The following is a 16866-nucleotide window of genomic DNA, read 5'->3' as shown; positions in this document are numbered from 1 at the left end:
ACAGTTGGGACTCTTCGTTGAGACGCCAAGTGGCAGCGAGGATTTTCATAATTTTGGAAATTCCTTTGAAGTCGGTTTATAGTTAAGATGCGCCGCTCGGATGATAATCCCCCGTAGCTCTGGAAATTTGTACTGAGAAGACCTTAATAAGCTCATTAGTTATAAACAAAATCTTTTTGAAGTGTGAGTTTTGCAAAGGGCAAAATTAAAGTTCAGGCAGGGAGGCACGTATTCGAAAAGAAATATTAACTCGAGGTATTTAATCCGTACGTTTTCCACGGTATCATCTGTGAAGATCGGTTGGGGAACCTGCCTGATCCGAGCGGTGCGTGAAGAGTTCCTTTGGGTTTTGGGGAAACCGGGTCGTAGAGGGCTCATCTCTCTGCCGCTCCAGACAGAAGCTAAGACTCGCTTGTATATCTGTACAAATCTTCAGGAATTATAGTGGGAAGTAATATGATTTTTGTTCGACCCTTCGTTAGTACAGTTTAGGGTTTTGACAATAATCCTTACCTATTTCTGCATTTTTCTAATTTATTTTAATCTCCCCAGCTTTCACCCCTACTTCCCACATTCTCTAATATTTTTTATATGTCACGTTCCTTTTTTTTTTGGTTGAATTCTGACTTCATTAGGATTGTAGACAAGAATTTGTGTCATTTCTCTTTTGCCCGTCTTTCTGCCTTTTACCCTTTTTCTGGAGGATACATCTATGTTTAATTACTTTATTTCATTTATTTTTGGATATTCTAAAGGAGAGCCCGAGGGACCAAAGAGTAGACAGGTTTAATTTTTTTTTAAAACTTGCCCCTCATTTAAAGTTATTTTTGGACATCTGCTGCTCACATGCAAACGTAGCTTCAGTGTTTAATTATCCATTTAGAACCCGTTTGAGGAAAAAAAATCTATTAGGCTTCTGTTATTTCTGGCATTCTTCTAACCTACAATTCTGACTTTTTTCTTATTAATGATAATTACTCTGTTAATCTTACCATATTGAGGCAAATTTAAATTTTGAAGGAAAGAAAAGTATTTTCGAACCTTTCTATCTCTTTCCTACTGCTACGTATACAGAATTTGCTTATTAAATTTTATGTTATCCTTGGATCCACAGAGGTGATAATGTATTCAAATGACACTTGCTTTCCTAAATATTTAATTGAATTTGTCATTTGACTACACATCAAAATCATTCAGAGGATATTCTCATTTAATGGACAATAAAATTGATGCTCATTTTTTTTTAATGTTGCATCTCTCCATTTCCCATTTAGAACAAAGGACCAATTTTCTTGTCCCGTCTTTTCCCTACAATGAAAGCTCTAGGCCAGCGCGGCTCCTTTTGTTTAATTTCTGTTCCATCGCAGGGGCGGCCTGGTGATTAATCTCCGCCGTGTTCCCGTCACAGCTCTAACGTGACACGTCATACACGCATGGTCTCCAAACTCCAGTTGGTATTTTTTTAGTGTATATTTTAAAATACACACACAAATGTTTTGGGGCAAAGAAAGAACACCTCAAACAAACAAAAAAACAATAACCTTTTTTTTCAAAACCATGTCATATTTTTAAAAAATTCAATATGACCTTCTAAGCAGAATTCCTAAAATTTTTAAAAAATCCTGTCCTATAAAAATATATTTTTGAGTGAGACCTAATTTTTTGGTTACATTTGTTTTAGGGAATCTTAAATGTGTAACCCAGGGCCGAGTAGAGAAGGGATGAGTGTAAGCGACGACCGACGGGGCCCCGGGCGTGTGGTCGGGACGCTGTTTCCCCCGCCCGACCCTGCCGTGGTTGTGGCCTGGGAACCCCCCCCAGCGGCCGCCAGCACCCTAACCTTCGCCTTCTGTCTTCCAGGGTATCTTTCCTTCCAGCTACGTTCACTTGAAAAACGCCTTTGTCAAGAACAAAGGGTAAGGAGTGAGTTTTATTGGTAGTGGGGGGATCTTCCCAGAGCCACTGCTCCTGCCGAGAGCCGGCCGCCTGGGTGATTGTCCCGACCCGGGAACGGTAGACGCTGGTGCGTTGTCAGCCTTGGTGAAGCTGGAGGTGACCGAGCGCGGGACCGCGGTGGCACCCGGGGCGCAGGGCAGGCTTCTCGCGGTCCGCAGACCCAGGCAGCCTGAGCCCACGCAGGGGCCGGGGCTCGGGGGTTTCCGCTGTGGGGAGGCTCGGCGGCCAGACCGGCCGAGGCCGAGCCCCGCCTCGGGGCCCAGGACTTTCCCGGGTTCGCCGCCGACTGGGAGCAGCTGGGCCTCACTGTCTTTCCGATCGGAGAGGACACCACGTCCTCGTGTGACCGCTTCACAAAGCCATTATTTTTCTCCAGAGAACATCATTTCTGGGATATTTTTTTTTCCTCACTTGAGTTCATTGACTACCTGGGATTTGTTGAAAAAGTCTTTCCAGTCTCTTTTCAAAAGGACTCGAGGCAGCTGTCGGGACCCCAGATCGTCCCAATAAAATACCACAGGATCAGCCCGGGGGACGTGCCTCCTGAGTGGCTCACACGAGCAGGCCGGTGTGAGCGGCCGTGGGTTTGGCCCCAAACGTGAGCTGCCTCAAGGAGTATGCGTTGGATCATTGAATAGTTTTTATTTTATGACAAAAGAAATAATACAGGTTCAGCTGAAAAAATTACATTTTCCCTCAATGAGCCAAAAATAGCCTTTTTTTTTTTTTTGAATTATGAAAGCACATTTTAGAGCATAGTAAATTATATCTTCTAACTTGAGGTTCACCGAAAGAATTCCAAGGATGCTATTCAAGTGGGTGATTGTTACACCCACGCTCTACGGAGGCAGGGTGTCCAGTCCTGGTTCGGAGGAATAACTTCTGCACACGGCTGAGAGACTGGGGGGTAAATACTTTGTTCCCTGTGAGGATAAATTTAGGGTCTAGGAGGTGCTCATGCTACATGTCTGAGCTACTTTAAGCAGTATCATTTTTATTAGTACTAATAGCAGTGATCACTGAAGACAGTAGTTGAAAACTGTCGTAATTCTGATGCTCATAATCGCCACCGCTACTTCTCCTGTCATAAATGTTCCTGCAGAAATGCTGTGCGGCCGTAATCCACCGGCAGTGAGTCGGGCAGAGCAATCGGTCCTTTGGGCGTTCTCCCACCAGGAGCGGTTTGACGGGGCCCGGCCCTCCTCAGGTCCACCAGAGGACCGTCCCCAAAACACTGGCCCTCCTCAGGTCCACCCGAGGACCGTCCCCAAAACACTGGCCCTCCTCAGGTCCACCAGAGGACCGTCCCCAAAACACTGCGGCCGCAGGCCCGCTCTCTTCCGCGCGGCCTGCCCTGGTGATCCGGGCCGGGCGGCGTGGAAACCCACGGCCTCCTCCTGGTCCCGACAGCGTCTGCCGCAGCGGACCTGTGTAGCCAGTCCTCTGTGCGACCTTTGTCTCAAACCCCACACGGACCCCCTCAATTTTCCAGAGCAAAGAGCCCCCCCCGGCCCCGTCTCACACCCTGACCGAGGAGCAGACAGGAGAGGTGCCGACAAAGGTGATCACGGCTGAGCCCGCGGAAGCCCTGCCTCTGGAATCGCATTCGGGCGGGACATAGTCTTCATTCAAATACGTGCCGCCTTTTACTTTTTCCTTGTTAATTCTCACTCAAGGATATTTTTTCCACTGATTTTTAGAGGGTGGAAGAAGGGAGGGGAGAGAGAGAGGGAGAGAGACATCGATGTGAAAGACACGATTGGTTGTCTCCGGCACGCGCCCCGACGGGCGCCAGGGATCAAAGTGCAGCCCAGCTACGTGCCCTTGACTGGGAACCGAACCCGCGACCCTTCAGTCCGTGGGCCGACGCTCTAACCACGAAGCCGCATCGGCCCGGGCTACTTATTTTCTCTGTCCTGGTTGGTAACTGTCTCCTCCCTGTCCCTGTCCCCTGAGCCCCGAGGAAGGTTAACTGTAGACAAAGGTGACTCAAAGCTGGGTTCAGCGTAGGACTCGGCGGTGGGTTCCCCACACGACGTACGGCAGGATGGACATTATACGACAGACCTTGGCGGTGGAACCAAAGTTCATTTTCTAAAAAAAAAATATAAAAATAAAATTGTTGGAATCGAAACCCTAGATTCAATTCTAGGACTGTTCACAGGAAGCAAAACTTTAGCCTGAAAACATTGAGGAACCAGTCTCCCCGGGCGACTGCTTCCCCGAGAGGAACCGCTCTGGGGCCCTGAGGTCACCTGCCTCATTTTCGGGGGATCAGCCGCCCGCGGGGCCCCCCGGGGCGAACCAGCTGCGAAGCGCCTGCGGAACGGAGTTTCAGGGGCAGCTGCTCGCGACGGACCGATGGCGGGTGGGTGTGAGGAACAGCTCGCCGCTGGCTCGCCCAGGACGGCCACGGTGCGCTCCTGAAGATGGACATTTCGGTTGAACAAGCCCAGGTCAGCTTCCCGCAGACTGAATCCCTCCGAGTCGTCTCCTGGGTCGGCCGAGGGCCCGGGACTGACGGGCCCCTGTGTGCGAGCAGCGAGGCCGCGCCTGTGTGGTCAGAACGTCCAGGACGCTGAGGGTCTTCCTGGACGTTTGTCGCTCTCAGCCTGACCTGGCCGCCAGTCCTCCCGTCCGCCCCGTCTCCAGTATTCATCGTGTACATCGCAGCAGCCACTTGGGAAACAAGATGCGCGCACTGCCTTTTGAAAAGGCCGCCGGGAGGCTTGGTGGGAGGGTCCGTACGTGACACGGTTCACGCCTGCCGTTTACTTTGTTTCTAGCGTGGAGTCCCCGCTCCCCGTGTCCAGCGGGGGCTCAGCTCTGGGAGGAAGGGAACTGCTCCCGGGCGAGTATTTTAGCAGCAGCAGGAAGCCAGGCCCTGAGGCTCAGGGGTGGAGAAACCGAGGCGCGATCCCAGCTCCGTACCTGCCGGGAGAAGGCTTTGCAAAGGGAGTTACACGTCGGGCCCAGCGTCAGAAAGGCGCAGCGGGGCGTCGATGAGCCTCCTGCCGAGACGTCGCTTCCTCTTGGTCACCCCGACAGCATCCCCTGCGCCGTTTCCTTCTACACGGCGGACACTGCCCTTGAGAAGAGCGCAAGTAAAGATCCCCCGTCACTGGAGTCGGTGGCATTCTTTTGAGAGTCAGCAGCTATGGCCACTGACCCATTTTAACCCGCATGGGAACGGAGGGACTGTGGAAAGGTTATTGTGTGTGCAGAGAAGAAGTGAAGTCGCCTGGTCCTTCTGTCTCTATGCCTCGGGCTGGATACTCTCCAAGCATAGTCTGATTTCTAGAGAAGAAATGGGGCAGTTATAGTGCCCGAACCAGAGGGAGGGACGGTTTACGATGCGCGTTTGAATGTCCGTAATGGCTCCAGCCCTTAGTGAGGTTTGCAATGCTTGGGAACATTACGGATAGTGAAAACCAACCAGTGTCACGGCCCCGCTTACCAGGAATAAAAACGAAGCGGTGGTGACGTCAGGTGGCTGTTCAGTCAGTACCCGGGTCTGGTTATTTATTACCCTGGGGGAGCCTGGCTGCTGGCAGCCATCAGCTCCTGAGCATCGCACTGAGTCCGTCCCTGCCTCGGAGCCGAGGGGCCGCAGGGCTCGGAAAGCAAGCGCCCCCAGGGTTACAGGCCAGGGCCTCGGGGCCGGGAGGGGGTCAGTGAGCTGCTCACCGTGGTCCCGCTGTGGCCGGAGCAGGACTCCTCCGATGCCACTGCTCTCTCCCCACGCTCCTCAAATGCGACCGGGGCCGTGGCCGCGCACTGGGGACCGTAGCGCCGTGACCCCCGCGGCGTTCCCCGCGCCGTGTGGAGCCCGGCCGGCCGCTGTCCGCAGAGCCCAGAGAGGGGGCGGCGTCCTGCCCCCGCTTAGCTGTAGAGTGTTCCAGAGAAAGCGCTTATCCGTGACATCTGCACATATGTTCTCTTCTGCTTTTTTCATTTCACAGACAGTTTGAAATGGTGATTCCTACCGAAGACTCGGTCATCACAGAGATGACATCGACGCTGAGGGACTGGGGGACCATGTGGAAACAGCTCTATGTGGTAGGTCGCTGTCCAGTCGCACAATGTCTGGGGCTGGAGAATTGTTTTAAGGAATGTCTGAACGAGGGGAAGTGCTGGCTCACGCCTGAGCATCTGCTGTAAGCCCCTAGCACTCCCCGGGAATCGGGACACAGAGCTGAGGTCTTCTTGGGGTCCCTGTGTGCACCCAGCACGGGTCTGATATGTTCTTTTCTTTGCCGTAGGACCATAAAAGATAATTTTTCTGACATCTCATCAAATAGGATGTCTTACATGGAACTAGTGCCAAGCTTTCGGAAAATGTTAAATTTTAAGGGAGAAATAAACTTATTTTCAACGTAATTTGCACGTTGGCGGCATTTTATTATACTCTCATTTGCTATAATTGATTCAAGTGTACTGAAGGTGATAGTCCGCTTAGCCAGAATCAGTGAGGATTTTCTAAATATACCAGAAAAAGGGATGTTTCCTGAATTAAAGGGGAGAGGGTCCCTGTTTTGGGGGTCTAAATATATGTACTTATTTACTTTTCATAACTAGGTGCATTGATGGAGCACCTGGGGTGCAGACCCTGTGGGGATTACCCCGTAGGCAGCACCTCACTTATTCCTTACGTCCGCTGGAGAAAGTAATGACCTCGATTGTCCCCAGCTCGCCGACCAGGAGCGTGAGCAGAGAGCGAAGTCTGGCTCTCGGCTGCCTCGTTGGAAAGTGGCTGAGCCGGGGCTCCGACGTGGATACAGCCCTCGGGGGGAACCCCTGTGCATGCAGAGCTTTGGGGGTGCAGATGAAAACAATTTTTTTTTTTTAAATTTTCAAAAATACATACAGAACAGCTTAGTCATCTGCAGAGATATATTCAAAATACCAAGGTGACCTTATCCTGAGAAAACGATTAGAAAGCCTGCGAAGAGTCCGTCCAAGTCAGTGAGGGACACGGGCACAGAAGGACGGTTTTTAAAATAATGTTTAATATGTTTTTATTGATTTCAGAGAGAGGAAGGGAGAGGGAGAGAGAGAAACATCGATGAGAGAGAAACACCAGTCGGCTGTCTCCTGCACGCCCCCTACTGGGGATTGTGCCCTGACTGGGAGTCGAACCGGGGACGTCCTGGTTCATGGGTCGACACTCAACCACTGAACCACACCAGCCGGGCAGAATGACAATTTTTATTATTTGTTCCATAGAAAACACAATTGGACATTTCACTGAGATGAAAGAATTTTAAAAAGCCACTAAGAAAAAGCCTTTTGATTTGGAATTTATCTGGCGAGGCCCTGTGGCTTTAGGATGCAGTAGTAAAATCCATAGGATGATCTTAGATGAAATACTGAGTCTCAGCTTTGCCGGGATCTGGAAAAGGTAAAGTTGAGGCACCTGACCCCCGGGCTCTATGCTGGGCCACTGAAGGAAACCCAGCTCTCCTTCGAGGTTAAAAAGATATATATATATGTATGTGTATATATATATATATACACATACATATATATATATGAAAGAATCTAAAATCCAAGCATTATTTACTTAAAATAGCATCATGCATGACACTAACATGGAAAATGAAAGTATTTGAAATGCTCAAGTTCCTGCCTCCTAAATGCCCAACATGAGATTTATAAAAATAACCACAGTGTTATCCATTCCTGGACTTTCCCTTTTATATGGGGAACAAGGTTGAATTTCCTCTTGGTTCTGCCTTTTCTAGCTATTTTTACCTGCTTTTGAGGTCTGGAGCATCTATTTTGGGGACGCACTAGACTGGCTTGAAAATCTGTGTGTTGTAAGCTCTCGTAGTAACCTCCCCACCGCCCAGTATGCTGCGCAAGGGAGACAGAATTACTGTAAAATTTCCCTGGATGCTGGACTGGTGATCACTTATATTGGGAACAGATACAGGGTTTATCCTGGAGAGCCCAGGTTTTTGACCTCGAGAGCGAGGCTGGATTGGCCGTGTTGGACCTTTTGGGTTCTCTCGTCCTGATGAAGACGTTTCATGGCGAACGTTCTGGTTGAAGGTTACAGTGCTCGAGGGTAATGGGGCCCTGCCCTTGCTGTTTTTCAACATTTTAAGGCGTCCAGATTCTCTGCTGGAAGAGGCTAGGTGAGGGCAATTTATCTCCTGAATCTAAGCTGCGCATGAGAGCCGCTCGAGAGCACACGGAGCATCTAAGCTCGTGGTAAACGCTTGAGAGACGCTAGCTGCTCTACTTGATGACACCGGCGGAGGCCCGAGTAACGTCCTTGAAAATGTCACTTAATAATGGTCAGTGAGATAACCTCAGGAAGCTGCGGGAGGGGCAGCCGCCGTCCTTCCTGAGCGCGGGCCTTGCGGCCGGGCGTGCGTGTCTGCCAGGGGGTCTCACTCTCAAACCTCACCGGAGACACCCTGTCCCGGGCCATGCTCAGTGCGTGGAGAGGTTCAGAGGTTGCTAGAGGGGTTTCAGCCAGGAATGGCCCATGTGGAAGGGAGATCGAGGTAGTTCGGCTCCCGAGTCTACTCCCTTCATCGCTGCGTATCCGGCTCTCGTCACCAGCATTATCTCGAATCCACAAACAACCCCGCAGGAAGGGAGCACTGTCTCTGTCTCACAGATGACAAAACTCATGCTCAACGCCTATAAAACCAGAAAGTGACAAAACCAGGATTGGAAGGCAGGAGCTTAACTCACCTTTTCACTTCTTGCTTGAGAATTTCACAGAACATCTTGACTCTACACGAATGTTTAACAAGTGGGAAAGAAAACACCATTTTTTTTTAAAGGTCTAAATACTGACCGGATAATAGCAGTGAAAATCTGTCCGTGAAAGGGTTGGAGAGCCCTACGGGTGCCCAGCTTCTGATGGGAATTCCAATGATGTGTTAAGACCGACATGCAGAAATAACTGGCAGATAATGCTTTCACTGAGTTGGCTTTCATGGCATGCAGCCTTGGTTTCCAGAAGGGGGAAAAGAAATGGGAGCGAGAGAGGTCAGGGAGGGCTTCCTGGTGGAGGCGGAGCCTTGCAGGGCAGTAGGATTTGGAGAGAGCTGGAGAAAGGAGGGTTTGAGGTGGAGAGGGAGGCAGAGGAGGTAGAGCCCAGAGACCAGGTCAGGCTCCGCTGGGGAGGCCCAGGGGGGACATGGACACTGTCTGAGCTGGACAGTCCGAGAAGTGACGGGACAGAGCCGCAAGTGTGTTTGCAGACACGAAGGGAGACTCTGTTAAGGAATAACCTGTCCCCAGAGAGGCAAACACATAGGACGCGCCCCTCCCTCTCCTCGCGGTCACGCGTGTGGCTCAGTTGGGACTGACGACTGAGTCTGCCCGTCTGCCTGTTTCCTAGAGAAACGAAGGCGACCTCTTCCACCGGCTGTGGCACATCATGAATGAGATCCTGGACTTGCGGCGCCAGGTCCTGGTGGGCCACCTGACCCACGACCGGATGAAGGACGTCAAACGCCACATCACCGCCCGGCTCGACTGGGGCAACGAGTGAGTACCGGCCACGCAGGGCCGCCTCGGGGGCTGAGCGCAGACACAGGTGTGAGCCAAGGCGTGGCGTTGGCTCCGAGGACACTTCAGGGGCCTTTCCCAGGCCTCCGCTTTTGGGGTTCTGTGCACACTGTCATTGACGGAGCCGAGAACCACATCCCCTCAGGCGGGCTGGTGTGGGCGCTGGGAGGCTGTGGGCTCACTAGTGTCCTGTGTGGCCGGTGGTGGCCCATGCTCACGAGCAGGACACGTCACAGGTGTGTCGGACGCGGCTTCTGACAGACCAGGTCTGTTCCCAGGCGGGCTTCAGGTTTGGCGGGTGCGCTTCCGTGGAGCATGCCACGCTCGCCGCAGGGGGCGACCAGCCAGCCACCCCGGCCAGGGCACGTGCGTCTTTTTTAATTTTGGGAAAACTTTTTGTGTTTTCACCGGATTATACTGGCTCTTAGTCATGACGCTGGTCCTCACTGAAAGGTCGGGTTTGTAAATAGGAGGAGAGCTGGCTGAAGTTAAGTTGTGGAAAGTAGCTTAGAAGCAGAGCGCGGGCAAGAAGGCGGCACTTTCTCGGTTCCCGTGAGGACGCGGGGACAGGAGAGGAAGGAAAACGGCGGTGGCGACCTCGTGACGACTCAGCCTTCGCTCGCGCAGGTTCCGGCTCTGCGTGGAGCCGCCCGGGGGCTAATCGGCGGCGGGCTGGGAACACGTCGGGCGTGAGACGAGCAGCAGAGGGTGTTTACTAAGGTCGGCGCACACTCGGGGCTCCCGGAGCTCGCGCCCTGCTTTCTCTGAGGCCTTTGACCACTGACCGAAAAACGGCTCTCGGCCTCCAGGTGGTGTGTGTGTGCGACCCCTTTCGGTACAAATTCGTTTTCGGTGGAAGAGGGCCCCGTGGGAAACAGACTCGGCGGGTCGGTCTTTGGAAGACACGGTTCAGCCCATCACAGGGAGACGTGGGTATTTCGAGAACAAATGATTACGTCTCTCAAACAGAAACCGAATTGAAGGAAATGTTAGAAACCGTTTCGGCGTCTGACAGACGGCTCCTGCCGTTAGGAAGGCCAGCGCCTTCCAACCTGCTTGGAAACAAATGTTCCTCCGGGCAGCTGGGGCAGCCCCGGCTGGCGTAGGTGCTGAATCAGCCAGGTCTGCTCGTGACAGCTCTAGCGTGGCTTTGGTGAGGGCACAGAGCTCCAGGGTTTAAGGCCCCACGAGAGGAAGAAAGCGGTGGCCGTGCGTCGGGTGCAGGAAGGCGTCCGCGTTAGGCGGAGTCCCGATCCTCAGAGATTAGCCTGGGGGACTGAGGGTAGCCTGGGCCAGAGCCGGTGTCTTGCCCTTGACCTACAGGGCGTGACAAGGGCACCCCGAGGCCTGTGGGACGCGGACGGTTAGGGAGCTGAATAAAATGATACAGTGTCGACCGCAGTGGCCTGGCATAGGGACCCTGGAGAGGAGTCAGGGCCCACGGGCAGGGTTAGAGCCTTTTGTCTCTGTCCATGGTGAGACCTCACAAATCAGTGACTGCACGTGATCCTTCCGAGGCTGGAGACGGACCTAGAACACGGGTCAGCCACCGTGACACCTGCCAGAGGAAACCATCTTTCCAGCCCCGGCCTGCACCCGTGGGGCCCCAGCCTTTCCCGAGTTTCTCCTCATGGACTCGCCGTGAATGGCCGACGGCCTTGTGCACGTTGCCCGAGAGTCCCATTAGTGTCACTGGGTATTGTGGTGCCAGGCCAAACCCTAAAGGCCACACTTCCCCTTGTCCAGCTCCAACTCCCAGAACACGTTGTGTCCAGCTCTAGTCTCCACCAGTCAGTGTGGAAGGGTCTCTGTGGTGAGAGTTTGTGGGTGCTCAAGGCTCCCGCTCTAGAACACCCCCCCCTGTGGCAGGATTGCCCGGCCGAGAGTGCCAGCCCCTCTCCCCTAATTTGCCCGCTCAAGTCATCATGTGTTTCTCAGCTGCTGCCCGGGGTCCCCAACCACGGTAACCATACAAAGTAAAACCACGGGCGAGAGATGCGTGGTGGCTGATATGTCTCATTTCAAGCCAATGTAGTAAAAACTAATTGTTGTTAATGTATTCCTTAAGGGTGACTCTTCTCCCAAACGTTTGCCCTCTGTTTTCTAGACAGCTGGGCCTGGACCTGGTGCCCAGGAAAGAGTACGCGATGGTGGACCCCGAGGACATCAGCATCACCGAGCTCTACCGCCTGGTAGGTGCGGGGAGCCCCGGCTCGGCCTCCCTCCTTGCCTTGTGGTTTCCATGGCGCTCCGGGTTTAATTTGGAGCGAGGAAGGAGAATCGAGAGCTGAGGTGGCCGTGCCCCGAGTACGGGACTAAGACACGTTACCTCAGGACGACGCGATGTCCTCCCCGTGCCCGCTCCCAGGACCGGGAGGCCAACCCAGGCGGGCTGTAGGTTCTCCTGCAAATCTGCGTGCTTTTTGCCTGGTCCAGTGAAACGCTTGCAGGCCACGCATATGCATCCGTCGTGTTTCAGGACGAGGCTGTGACCGGTGGTTTCCAACCCTTGCTGACCCGTGCGGGCTCCCCCTGCCTCACCGTCACTACGCCCAGACCCCCGGAAGTGTCTCTTGGTCTCCGGAGGCCTGACCCTAACCCTCCCGCTCCCCAGTCCATCCCTCAGGGCTGAGCCCGTGCGTAACCCTGAGATACCTGACCGTAGTGCCCATCGCGGCATCGCACAGGATTTCCTTGTTTTGTTACAAAAACTGCGTAGTGAGGACTTTAACTTGGAGTGCTCCAGCTGTCCCCTAGGATCTAGGTTCCTCAAATCTGGTCCAGTCTGCTTGTGTTTAGTCTCATATTAGTCATACTTGCATAAAATTTGTCCAATCTCTTCATATGAACAAAGCTCTCTTCAAAACCCAAAGGCAGAGGGGAAGGTGGTTGGGAAGGGCTTTCGCAGGCCACGCCCCCAGGTGGAGTTGTAGGTGATGCTCCCGGAGGGGGCCTGGGGTGAGCAGCAGACTCCTTTCCAGAAGCCCCTGCCCCCTTCGGGTAGCTTTCCAAGCCCGCAGTGTTTTTCTCAGAACGGAGGGATGTTCTTGACCTGAGGTCATCTGTGTCTGGAAAACGGGGAAAATCACCAGTAAGTCCATCAGGGCGTGTGTCTGATTTGAGAAAGCTGTTCTTAATGCCACTTTCAGATTTTTCCTTAGTCACGGATCTGCTTGGATTGTCCACACCTCCACGTAGATGTTGAAATAAACTTAGTCTTTGTAGACAGTTTTCTTTACATTGAGCTTCCTAGAGTGATGGTTAATTTGACAGCCATGGGAGGGTTTGGTTTTTAGTTTTTGGTTTTTTGGCATTTTATAGCTCAAATCCTAGTCCACAGTCTTCAGTTCACAGGTGAGAAATGCTGTGATTTTACATAAATATTTAATTTCTCCTGAGTAGTGGTTGCATTTTTCTGTGTCCAAAGCAAAGAAAATAGCCCAAAGAAAACCCCAACGCTTCTAGGCTTCAGGGGCCCTCTTACACCCGGGCCTGGGGCGCACAGCTTGCCCGGGACACCGGGTCTCGTCTGGGCGACATCAGAGTGACTGACAACATTGACTTCCCAGGGAGGGGGCAGGCCCGGCACCCACCCCTTGTTGTCTTGATGATTTATTGTCACCGTGGACCAAGGATCCTGGCATGGAGCTAAGGGCCCCGGCAGAGGATGCTGCCGTTTCTCCTTTTTTTAACAGCATCTTCTCTGTGCATATTTCAGACACAGGTGTCAGCATCTCCCCAAGTCCATATTGCATCATTTAAAAAAAGTCTCACTTTAGGTTTCTGACAGCCCTGTTCGCAGATCTTTCTTGCTCAATTGTGCTCATCTAAGCGGTAAAAAGTGCTAAACCGCACGGTGTTAACATATGTGCTCCCGGAAGGTTTGGTTTGCCGTCCGAGGCCAGAGGCCAGCTTTGCTGAGAATAAAGGAAACCTTAGCCGCTGGATTCTCCAGGGATGTGTGCAGGCCGAGGGTCTATGTAGGAACCTTTCTTGGTTTTATAAGATCATGTTCCCAGCTCGTTTTGTGATCCTTAGAGGGTAGACCAGTGGTTCTCAAACAGAGGCAATCCCCTCCCCCCAAGATATTGGGCAATGTCTGGGGACATTTTCCCTTGTTACAATTGGGGGTGGTGTGGGGCGGGGATGGGGAGAGGTGCTTTTGACATCTGGTGGGTGGGGGCCAGAGAGAGCTGCTGACCATCCTGCAAAGCCCAGGACAGCCCCCCTGACAGAGAAATATCCAGCCCAGACTGTCACTAGTCACAAAGCCTCGTGGCAAAGATTCACCCAGTAATGAGCGCATTGTAGGGAGATTAAACATTTGCGTCACTCCAGTGTTGGGGATGAAGCTGTTTACTTTCCTAATCAGCGGTCTACCTGAACTGTACGTGCATTTTGAGTCACTGGCTTTGCAGCCGTGAGTTATTTCAGAGATGGGTTTGTCTGTCTGTTTTAACTTCCAAATTACAGCCCTGCAGGTGCCAGCGCGCCTTTCTCGTTTCGTTATTGTAGCAGTATTTTCACAGAGATATTTTTAGCAGTTCCCAGAGTAGCGAATTACCAAGAGATACACAAGTAATCATCACCTAGCTAAGTCTGACTCCTTCCCAGACCTGGGAGAACGGCGGGTGAGGGGCGAGTGTGGCATTTGGGGACCCAGGTCATGTCCACAGAGGGGAGGATCAGGCGGGCTCCTTACCTGTGGGGCGCAGAGACCGTGGTTCCAGGGCGCTGATCATGCGAAAGATGCAACAGTATCTGTTCATCCGGCTGCGGTTTGCACCCTGCAGAGGGGCTCAGCCAGTGGTTCTCAACTCATTGCACCTGGGGAGCTTTTGCAAGGCCCAGGTCTGCAGCTCCAGCCCCTGGAAATTCTCGCTTAGTTGCTCCGGGGTAGGACCTGGGCATAGGTATTTTGAAGAGCTCCAGTGGCCATTGCAGGTGCCGCCGAGGCTCAGGAGCTCAGGTCTAGATTATGGTGGACTCTGCATGAGTGACGAGCTCATTTCCCCCTCATGTTGTGGCGAATGTCACGGTTGATCTGGGACCGTGGCGGTGTTGGAAGTAAAGGCCAGGCGCCTTGTTGAGATCCTTTCTTTTCATAAGGATTTTGTAGGTTCCTCCGGCTCGAGCCTTCAGTGGCCATTCGTTTCTTCAGGGTAGTTTGGGCTGTTACCCTGCACTTTGCAGTAAATCAGTACCTCAGTTGGCAATTTCAAGGGGGGGAAAAAAGCTTCCTTGTGAGTTAAAGAAATATAGTTTTATGACTGATACTGGTGAAAAGAATTTGAAAAGCAGTAAATAGAGCAACCTTCATAGAGACAAGGGAGAATTATGCTTTTTTCTACAGTTGGAATATTTGTCTGTAGGAACCTTTTTCTAGGACTTGTGGCCAACACGTGCCGCAGGGCTGAGGTCCACCTTTGAAGAAAATGTGCTGTATTCTCTGTTTTCACCGAGACATCTCCAGCATGCCTGTTGAGCACGCAATGATTACAGATGCGTTTGGTTAATTGCTTTTTTAACCGTTTACTTTTGAGTAGTGCAAATTAACAGATAAAAGTGTGAATCATGCTGGTGATTTTCTGTAAATGTAGATGACACTGTCGCCTGCAGATGTTGGTCAGCCAGCCAGGAGTCACTGAACTAAACTTAGAAGCACCCAAGGTGGCTGGTGTGGAATGGGGTTTCATAACTCAGCCCCAAGCAGGGGACGTGACTCCGCTACTGTGGAGGTAAAATCCCTGAACTGTTGTTTTGATTGTCAAGCGACTGAAAAGAGATGAGCCCTTGGTCGTCTGTGTCCGGGAAGCAGGATCCTCCACATCCTTAGCCCCCACCCTCTTCACACACAGGCCTGTGCATAGGGCCTGGCACAGAAATGGCGAGTGAATGGTTAGAAACTTTTATAACGCTTTTTACCATGACATTTTTGTTGTATTTAAAAAAATTTTATATATTGATTTTTAGAGAGAGAGAGAGAGAGAAACATTGATGTGAGAAGGACACATCGATTGGTTGCCTCCCGCATGGGGGATCGAACCTGCAACCCGGGTACATGTCCTTGACAGGAAACCAAACCCGTGACCCTCCGGTGCCTGGGCCAGTGCTGTAACCACTGAGCCACGCCGGCCAGGGCCTGTCAGCGTTTTTGAATATTGTGTTTTGTGTTTTGCACCCCTTCAAGCCCTTCCGTTTTCTGCTTCTGGTGAGAAGTAGAGGATTGTGATTACTCTTGAGACGAAACTCAAAATAATGCCTCGGCTGCCCGGCCGTAGGCCAGTGTGTGTGTTCTGAGCACGCTGGAGGTGGCCGGGCTCAGCTCGGACCTCTGGTAGGTTAGGCAGGGTCCATGCATTTTCCACTTAGGCTGTTTTCCTCCCTGTATGAGTGTGTCGGGCGGTCCCCACCCTAGGTTGGGGCTGATCACGTTTTCCTTGGGGGGTGTCCTTCAGATGGAGCACCGACATCGGAAGAAAGACGCCCCAGTGCAGGCCAGCAGCCACCACCTCTTTGTGCAGATGAAGAGCCTCATGTGTTCCAACCTGGGGGAGGAGCTCGAGGTCATCTTCTCGCTCTTCGACAGCAAGGAGAATCGGCCCATCAGGTAACGGCGGGCAGGACTCGGAGCTCCGGTGTGGCCGTCGTGGGCGTGTGTAACGGGCACGCGCCAGACTCGGCGACCGTGTGCACTCTTCTTCCTTCGGCCTCCTTTTGCTTCCCTGTAGAACCCCGCGATCGCTAAGCTCCCTGCCCTTGGGAGGTTTCCCTGAAGTCAGATGGGGTGATTGATGTATGTGAAAGTTTCAGAATTTCTAAAACGTTCTTTTAGGTTTTGATCGACAGAGTGGCCCTGGTTCTATTTCTGTTTACTTGGTGAAAGTAGGAGATATACATGGGTTATTTGGGGTGCAGGATCCTCTAAGTAGCGTCTTTATGGTCCCCAAGTTCAGGCGAGGAGCTGGCTCTTTCCCTGCTCTGCAATGCAGTTGGGCTGCCAAGGGCGCCTGCCTCCCCCTGACCTCCCCTCGCCCCCTTTCCCTTGGCCACTCACACCTGCTCCTCCAACCTTCTCCCTGACGGGATTGTCTTAACCTCTCCTCTCCTCCTTCCACTCCAGCGGGATGTGCTTAGTAATAAGAGGGAGCGGCCGGGCGTGGGGGCGTGGGACGCGCCTGTGGAGCTGCCTCCTGTCGCCTGGGCCTAGTCTGCCCTCTGCGCTCAGACCTGTCCCCGGGGAGCGTCTTCGGCAGAAGCCGTCATGCTGAACGGAGCATCCGTAAAAACTGGCGGGTGCATACGGCACGCTCTCCCGTCTTTCCATTTAGAGATTTTTTTCCTACAAGTTAAATCGTCTGTGTTGTCTTTTCACTT

The 16866-nt window shown here is 52.4% G+C and overlaps 1 protein-coding gene across 1 annotated transcript in view; it reads left to right on the top strand.

Annotated features, from left to right (window-relative positions):
• DOCK4 (dedicator of cytokinesis 4) overlaps positions 1–16866 on the top strand; it is a 202843-nt gene that overhangs the window by 91894 nt on the left and 94083 nt on the right. Inside the window, exons 4-8 of the mRNA XM_081147753.1 lie at positions 1861–1916; positions 5919–6015; positions 9320–9468; positions 11597–11681; positions 15948–16099. Of these exons, the coding sequence (XP_081003879.1) occupies positions 1861–1916; positions 5919–6015; positions 9320–9468; positions 11597–11681; positions 15948–16099 (539 nt within the window). The remainder of the gene's footprint in view (positions 1–1860; positions 1917–5918; positions 6016–9319; positions 9469–11596; positions 11682–15947; positions 16100–16866) is intronic.

This window comes from Miniopterus schreibersii (assembly GCF_964146895.1).
Source record: "Miniopterus schreibersii genome assembly, chromosome: 9".
NCBI lineage: Eukaryota > Metazoa > Chordata > Mammalia > Chiroptera > Miniopteridae > Miniopterus > Miniopterus schreibersii.
Note: the sequence above shows the minus strand (reverse complement) of the source record. Positions and strands in the feature narration are given on the sequence as shown.